At 40.1% G+C, this 9055-nt stretch overlaps 1 protein-coding gene across 1 annotated transcript; it reads left to right on the forward strand.

Moving 5' to 3' along the window:
- Positions 1-1192: 1192 nt before the first annotated feature.
- On the forward strand, positions 1193-8786 carry Fgf20 (fibroblast growth factor 20). The gene is made up of 3 exons (XM_006973969.3): positions 1193-1482; positions 6788-6891; positions 8029-8786. The coding sequence occupies exons 1-3, from the start codon at positions 1194-1196 to the stop codon at positions 8272-8274; spliced, it is 639 nt and encodes a 212-aa protein (XP_006974031.1). The 5' UTR covers position 1193; the 3' UTR covers positions 8275-8786.
- The last annotated feature ends 269 nt before the right edge of the window (positions 8787-9055 follow it).

Genomic DNA, 9055 nt, shown 5'->3' on the forward strand with positions numbered 1-9055 from the left:
CATTTGTTTTGTATTCACGGCAAACCATAGGAATGTGAACCAGCCTATTTGAATGTACTCGCAATCCCTCGATCCCCGATTATACTGCGCTGTTTTATTATTCTAATGAGAAGCCCAGGACCTCCACACACCACTTATGAGTTCCATATAGATAGAAGGCAATCCTGGTTATATCATTTGCTGAGTTAAGATAAACATTAAAGAGAACTTGAGAAGGTGGGGGGGGGCAGGGTGTTCCCAACCTAAGCTTGATTATGTAAAGAAAATCCCCCATCTAAATGATAAAAGAAAAGAGTAATGCTTGTACATTTTATTAGTGTTTTAAAATTAGTGAGTTAAACTGTCAAAGCTTTGATTTTCCTTTCATGTGTGTCTGGGCAGGCCTAAGCCTCGGGTAACGCCCCTTCCCTTCCCCTTCTCCCTCTTTGCTTTTCTTTGCACCTGTCCACTGCAGGTTCCCAGCAGCTCCCAAGGAGTCCAATTCTCTTGTACTCTCTTTTCCCTCCTCCCACCCATCTCCGGTTCTGTACCCCCTCCCCCTTCTGCATCCTGCAAGCTGGGCTCCTTCCCCCCAGCTCCCTATCTCTGCAAATGAACTCACATCAAAGGTGGGTTGTCCAGAAGCAGCCAGACAACACCCTGGTTGTCCCAGAGACAACCCAGAGTACCAGGGGTGTACGGCTGAGCCTCCCCGAATTTGCTGGCTGACTGACTCTGGCCAAGCGCAAGAAAGGAGTTTTCCAAGTGCTCGGTTTAGTCACTTCCGAAGAGCAAAAAACGTGTTGAGAGGAGGCTGGTTTAAGATTTCAAACAAAACCAACCTCCCAGGCGCGCATGAAAGGACTTGATTAGCATATGTCAAGAGGACCCGCATATATACCGGGAGTGTATGTACACAGGACTCTGATCTGATCAGTTTGCTGAGCTGGAGCCCCAGCCCCCAGCCCCAGCCTCAAATCAGCAGCCTCAGCCCTAGATGTTTCTGCAAAGCCAGCAGCCAGCTCTCACCTACCCAAGGAGAGAAGATCGCTTCCAAGACAGTGCAGCGCACTGCCCCTGCAGAGATCTCACAGGAGTAACCCAGCCTTAACTTTTTTGTGCCTATTTTGCTATAATTTTTCTGCATTAGCCTCGCCACCCTTGCCACACTTTTTTGTTTTCCGGAATTTCAACCTTTCAGTCCGGACCCCTCCATGGCTCCCTTAACCGAAGTCGGAGCCTTCTTGGGCGGCCTGGAGGGCTTGGGCCAGCAGGTGGGGTCGCACTTTTTGCTGCCTCCTGCAGGGGAGCGGCCGCCACTCCTAGGCGAGCGGCGGGGCGCGTTGGAGCGGGGTGCCCGAGGCGGCGGGCCGGGTTCGGTGGAGCTGGCGCACCTGCACGGTATCCTGCGCCGGCGGCAGCTTTACTGCCGCACCGGCTTCCACCTGCAGATCCTGCCCGACGGCAGCGTGCAGGGCACCCGGCAGGATCACAGCCTCTTCGGTAGGTACAAGCATCCCGCCCTGCCCTTGTACCCTCAGCTCCCTTCCTCTTCTTCTCACCTCTCTCCCTCCACGCTGGCGGAATGAGCAAGGGCTTGCCTGAGACCCTAGACCCATTGGGTGCGAGGTGCCGGGCTCTGGGCATGGGAGCAATTGTCCTGCCTTGGAGGAGCGCAAGCTCCTCATACAGGGCGTGGGAGGAGAAGGCGTGGGTGGGTTCCTCACCCGGGGCCAAGATGCTGCTCTGTTTTCTCTACTGCCTGGAGCCCCAAGTCTTGGACTAGGAACCATGTTTTTACCCCACCCCACCCGCCCCCAGCCTTACCCTGCAGTCCTTGCTGCTCAGGCAGTTTTATTATTTTAAGAGGTACCTATATCGTGTTTTCTTCCTTACACACTTGTAATTCCGTGTCCACTTTTTGGAAATTAATAACGGGAAGTATCCCGTATCTTAAAGCATGCCCCGCAGTTATGCGGCTAATCCTCCAGTTTCTCACTCTGAAGGGATGGTTCTTAAACAGGATGTGACTCTTCACAGTTCTACTTGGAGGACTGCCTGACTGCAGTTTTCTGAGCTCCTGGCTAGGGGGTGGGGGGTGGAGGGAGATGGAGAGAGGGAGGAGGGAGAAGGACCGACGGAGCATGCCCACCTGGCCAAGATTCCCTTTAGAAATTGCGAAACTCGAAAGCAGAGATCTTGGTATTGACCTTAGGTAAGAGGAAATGGGAAAGAGAAAGAAGATACGGCTGGGAACACAGAGAATCGTTTCGACATACAGCCAGCAGTACCTGGGAGCAGAAGGGGTTAATAGGATGAAGCCGATTCTAGATTAGATCAGTAAAGTTTCTACTGTTCATTACTCCGGGGCCAGCCAGGTAGCTAGCAAGCGCCCTCCTCAGTGTGAGTCCTGCTTCCTTGCCCGCACAACAGAGAAGATAGGTTAAATCCCATGGTTTGCTAAAGGTGCCTTTTGGTTCTGATATCCCGGGATACTTCCCCCGTGGCTACTTTTTTTTTTCCTCATCAGTTAACCTGCTAACTTGCTCAAGGGACTTTCCTTATCTAACCTGTGATGTCATTGGAGGATGTTATTATATTAAAAAATACATACATAATATTATTTATTTGTCGCCAGCATGAGGAAGCCCTACACAACTCCCCCCCCCCCCACTATGGAATTTCTAGAGTATATCATCTCGGTGTCCTCTTTCTTGTCTCATCCGCATCGTAGCCTTACACTCCCATTTCTTTTCGCACTTGCAGTGCTCATTAAAACTTTGGAGAGTGTAAATCTCCGCTTCAGGAGCATTTGTAACCTTAGATGGGAGAATACGCATGTGGTGGTCATTTGGCAGCACTTAAGGGCTTAGAAAACTTGACTTTTAAAAACCCACGTGCTTGCAGCTTCCACTGATCTCTTCCAAATTCCCACTGACTGTGAGTCAAGAGTGTCATGACCTAGTGGCCAACCTGGGGTCACTTTTGGAAAGTGTTTTTTAAATGGAGGAGGCTGACAGCGAAGAATTTGCTGCCCAGGTGGCCCACTGACTGACTGTGGAATGACTGTAGCCCACTCCTTACATAAGAATCTCCTCAAATGTGCTAACTCTTTCGGGCAAAGCAGCTGAGAGTTCAGTGTAAGCAATATCCGACTTTCCCCCCCCCATACCAATGGAGTAAGGAAATTCTTCCTATAAGCCACTTGTAATGTAATTGTTACCTTTTCTTCGGCTGTGTTCTGTCTCCTTAGAAGACAGATTCTGTTGGAATAGAATAATGAATACTCCCAGACTTGGTAACCTTCCTTGAGCTGCATTGAAATCTGATCCTTTAGGAATGGGTGTGGCATATTCTTATTAGGATACCATAAAGCTTATATGTTGTATGATTGTTTAGGAAAAATATGACTTTGATTCTGTGTTGGCTTAAGTCACACTTTGGTGGTAGATTATATAGAGGAATAAAATAATCACTATTATGTAAAGGGAAGACAACCCATATTCGTATGTGAGCCTAAAGGAACAGCCTCTTTATGATAACTTAAAGTGCTCTGAGTGACCTAGATATCACAACTGACTACCAGAGGATAGGGGACAAGGTCATATTTAATGTATGCAATGTGGTGTGCTTCTCCATGCTCTTCTGCTAGTGCCTTAATAACTAAGCATTAAATTATATCCATTAAAAAAAACTCACTTCTGTGATGTTAAAATAAGAATTTTGAAAAAAAAAAAAACCTCAATGATGGCTACTTAAGATGTTAAATACCACTAAAATAGTTTTATGATAATTTGAACACAACAAATAAAAACTCACATTTTTAAAAATTTAAAACTATATCTACTGAACATAAACAGAGAGTTCTCAGTGAGGCTAAAATAATATCCCATCCGAGCTACCTGGATCTCTCTAGCAGAGTTTTTCTGTACAGTAGTATAGAAGGAAGACTTTACCTAACACGTAAACATAGAATCATTCCTTTAGAAAAAAGTGTAGCCTGAGATCAAACATATTCATTTAAAGCCTTTTCCTTTATTCTCCTCTGTTCTCCATAGATTTGTCTGATGTGGTTGCATTGTGGGTTGACTCACCTGTTTATTATGATTTGAGAAAAGGCTGGCTTTGAAAATGATACCAGAAAGACAAAGGACCTCCAAGTCTTTTTATGGGACACTGGGCATTAGAAAATCTACCTAAAATCTGTGATTACCTCTTAAGGAAAGTGCTTCACATCTATTCTTTGGAAGAGAATTAGCTTAGTTGCCACCTCATATTATAAATAAGAAAGACTTGTCACATCTCATTTAAGAATCAAACGATTACAAATTACTATGTGGTATACTATTTCTTTGGTGAGAAAAAGGATCAGAATTTAAAAGTGTGGCTAAAATCTTTAGGAGTGGCACAAAAACACACGTAATCTTTTCCCCATCAGTTCCATGAGCCTTTGCAAAATCATTTATGCCTGGTTATGTATAAGGTTTTACATGTTGTTTAATAAAGCTAAAACTATTGGATATAATTATTCTAAAGACGTGTAATCATTTTTACTTATGTAATTACATATTTTGGACAGCATTATCTTAAGATAAGATTTAATGTGTAGGTGGAGTGTGTCCTGGGGTAGAAACATTGGGTACACAACAGCCACACATAGTTTTTAATTTGAGTGAATATTCAATATAATTTAAAGTAATTATACATTTATAATTATATCCTGGGTGAGATTCCATTTATATACATTTATGCCAATTATGGTTCAGGTTTATATTTTTGTTCCTAACATGGAACTTTCACTAAGGAGCTTGGCAGGGAGTGTGATTTTCCTCCACTACCCCTCAGTCCACAGCTGCATTGTGCTGGTGTCCTGTGGAGTCTAGACCTTCCTGCTGCATCCTGTCTTCCCTGCTTCAGCCTCTCAATCAGGGAGACTGGCTCTTTCAAACAATTTACAGGGTATGTAGTAGTGCATTGTGCTGTAAGACCCCTGATAGTCTAGAGTTCTACTAGTATGAAAGTCCTAATAGTTCCAAAGAGCTCATCCGTCTTACTAAGAATCTATGCTGTGCATTTTTTTTGGCCAAAGAGCAAATTAATAATCTCTGTGTAGAATAGAGCTTTCCATATCAGCAAACAGTCAGATTCTGTACTTTCTCTTGGCTTTGGGAGTATCATGTGTCCAAACAGGAACTTGTACAATAAATCAAGAAATGATTTAAGAGCAAGAGTCGGGCTAAATGGTACACATTTATGCTATTTGTAAAGCTTAGGATAGGGTGAAGACAAAAAGCTATTAAGGAAGGGAGGTCCAAGCACAGTACATATGGTGACACTTGTTCAGCAGTCTAAGGAAAGGACCAGAAAAAGGTGACATTGGTCCAAAGGTTTATGTGTACAGCAAAAAAAGGGTATCACACAGAGATACACTGTCTTTTTAAACTGTAGTTTGTTAATGTATTAAGTTCAGAACTTTTAAAATTAGTTTATCTCTTCATACATCAAAATAATTCCAGAAAATTATGCATAGAAAAATCCATTTATATGCTAAACTCTTGGTATCTGGCTATCATATAAAATGAATTATGAAGCCTTATTATTTCTCTGAACTGAACATTTTATTTTTATATATCATGGAATAGGATATAGCACATTTTTTGTAATCTACAAAGTCTAGAAACTATTGTACCCTCACATGTTGTCTTAGAATCATTAGGTTACGGTTCAGAAAATGTAAGTTCAAGCACCGTTTTTATCAGTTACAAAGGTCATATCCCATGGTCGTGTTACAAAGGCATTCCAGTCAATATTTTTGAGCCTCAGTTTCTTTCTATCTAACACGGGAATAAAAGTATCTTCCTCCCTTATTATCAGAGAGTTTTTGAAGTTGAGGTAAAAATTAATTATTAGCTCTTTATTTTTAAAAATTTTATTCTATGTGCATGTGTGTTTTGTCCACATATATGCCTGTGTACCACATGTGTACTGCAGTGCCTACAGAAGCCAGAGAGGGCATCAGATCCTCTGGAAATCTGGAAACCAGCTGTAGCTGGTTGTTCTCTGCCATTTGGGTTCTGGGAACCAAACCTGGGTCCTCTGCAAGAACAATGTCTTAGGTTTTCCATGGTTATTATAAAACAGGAACCAAAAGGAACTTGGGGAAAGAAAAGATGCATTTCATTTGCAATTCCCAGGTCACTAGTGAAGGAAGTCAGGTCAGGAGCCTGGAGGAAGGAATGTTGTTTACTGGCTTGCTTCTTATAGCTTACTAAGTTTGATTTCTGATGGCATCCAGGACCACCTGCCCAGGGAATGAACTATCCATATTGGGCTGGGCCCTTCCATATCAGTCATCAGCCAAGAAAATTATCATGGCTTTGCCCACAGGCCAACCTGATTAGACGCTTTTTCTCCATTGAGATCCCTCCTGTGAGGCGACTCTAGCTTGTGTCAACTTGATAAGAAAAAAAATCAACACAAGCCACAAGTACTCTTAGTTGAGGAACCATCTTTCCAACCCAGAAGAAGCTTTTTAGAAGCTTTGAAATAATGTTATACCCATATGAACTATAAGAGATTGGTCTGATTCTTGTAAATGAGATAAAAATAATTCATGGAAAACAGTTATAATTAACTGGTAGAACCGTGGAAGACCAGAAGTAACTCTGTCACTCTATTCATCCATGATGTCAGTAGCTTCCATTTATTTGTGGAATGAATGCTTAAAAGTGTTGATCTTTATCACTGTCCTTCCTGTAGCCATATGTTCATTAATCAATCCAAATCTTTAATTTGTTTAAAAATTCAGGTATCCTGGAATTCATCAGTGTGGCAGTGGGACTGGTCAGCATCAGAGGCGTGGACAGTGGTCTTTACCTTGGAATGAATGACAAAGGAGAACTCTATGGATCAGTATGTATTATCATTTTTGATTATTATTAAAATTATGATTTTAATTAAAGTGTCTATCTATAATGACTGGTAAGCATTATTATATGTGACTGACATTAATTATGTATGTCTACATACTTGTATAAAAATTAGAAACTAATATCCTATATTTAAGTGTGTTGAAGTCAGAGTATAGTCTTTCAATGTTACTTTTTAAGTTTTCAACCATTATTGCCATAATCTCACCTGGTCTTCCTGTCCATTGTCCTGAGTCTTTCCAATTCCTCTATATTTTGATCATTTCTACCAGAAATAGAAAATTAGGTGTCAGCTCTGGAAAAACAAACAAAGAAAGAAAGATTGTAATGTATGGTGATCTGAAGATAGAATTAAAAAACAATTGATAGAACTTTGAGAAAGTACATGCACAGTGTTCATGGTATGTGTTGAAATAAATAAACAATTGAGGTCTCATCTTTAAAATATATGTATATATGAACACACACACACACATACACACACACACACACACACACAGAGAGAGAAAGAGAGAGAGAGAGAGAGAGAGAGAGAGAGAGAGAGAGAGAGAGAGAGAGAGATTTTGAAAATAAAATAAACCATTAAAGTTCTACTTCATTTTCCTTGATATTAATAGTAGCATACTCAGAAGCTAACCATGGGAAATTTAATCATTGAATAATACATTTATAAGATGATATCTGATTTGAAGTCATGAACTCGAGTTAGGAATTTAAATTGTAGCAAGGTTTTGAGTTTTCCAATTTGGTAGCAGAGATTTAATGTTCCTGCCTTTGGTATCTAGCTCATGATGAGACAAGATAAATTACAGACCCACTTAGTGATGGGGGCAGGAAGGAGATAATACAGAACACAGGAAAGCTCAAAATATTTATTGCATGTTTGAAAATAAAATCAAAAGTTGGAATATTTGGTATAAAGTTCCTTGAACTACTGGATAAAGTGAAGTAGAGGAACGAATTGCACATGATGTATGAACAAAATCAAAATAAAACATTGTAATTTAACTTGACAAGGATATAGCTATAAGCAAAGACATACTATAGAGTTGAGACTTTTATAGAGAACTTATTTTGAAGGCATTTCTAAAAGGCTTTCTTTTCTATTTTTTTTAAAAAGGAGAAATTGACTTCGGAATGCATCTTCAGGGAGCAATTTGAAGAGAACTGGTATAATACCTATTCATCCAACATATATAAGCATGGAGACACTGGCCGCAGGTATTTCGTAGCACTTAACAAAGATGGAACTCCAAGAGATGGTGCCAGATCCAAAAGACATCAAAAATTTACTCATTTCTTACCGAGACCAGTGGATCCAGAAAGAGTTCCAGAATTATACAAAGACTTACTGATGTACACTTGATGAACCTGGAGCCATTATTTTTAAGTCAGTTTCTGTTAAATAACACTGAAGAAGATGTTCACAATATTACAAAGTCTGTTTTTCACTGAGAGACTGTATTTGTGAAGAATATTGAGAATAAGGAATTAACTTGAAGCAAAGCAAGATCATTCCTCATAAATGGATTATATTTCCTCAGACTCATTGGCCCAGTCTTACCAGCTGACTGAAGCTGAAATCAGTTAATCTGTGGATAATGTGAATCTTGCTGCTGATGCATCACCTCTATGGATAATGTTTACTTTGGACATTTACCTTAAGAATAGATACTTCATGTTGAAGAAGTGTATCAAGATGACATAATTACCGCCTCATAAATTCTGAGGACCTTGTAGAAATCTACAGGTTATAACATTATACATAAAAAAAAAACAAAAATCAAAATTCTAGATGACTTTGAGCTACAAAACATGCCACACCAGGATGGAACATTTCTTTTAGAAGAATGGACCTATTTATATGTTTTTCAATTTATAAATATTTATTATATATATTTATTTATTAAAGAGTTTATTTTTACTGGTATATGAAGACTATACAAAATAAAGCAAACAAAACAACAACAAAATGTCCTTTATTGTTCCATTACATTGTTTTTGTCTTGGGCTGTAAAGAAGACTTCATTATAACCACAGAATAAAACTTTCATTTGTTTTTTAAAATTAAGTAAAGTGTAGGTTATATTTCTATGCAATGACTTGCCTTCTAAATGTAACATGGGTCTCTTTTGGCCTTGAAAAAT

The sequence above is a fragment of the Peromyscus maniculatus genome, chromosome 17 (genome assembly GCF_049852395.1).
Source record: "Peromyscus maniculatus bairdii isolate BWxNUB_F1_BW_parent chromosome 17, HU_Pman_BW_mat_3.1, whole genome shotgun sequence".
Lineage (NCBI taxonomy): Eukaryota > Metazoa > Chordata > Mammalia > Rodentia > Cricetidae > Peromyscus > Peromyscus maniculatus.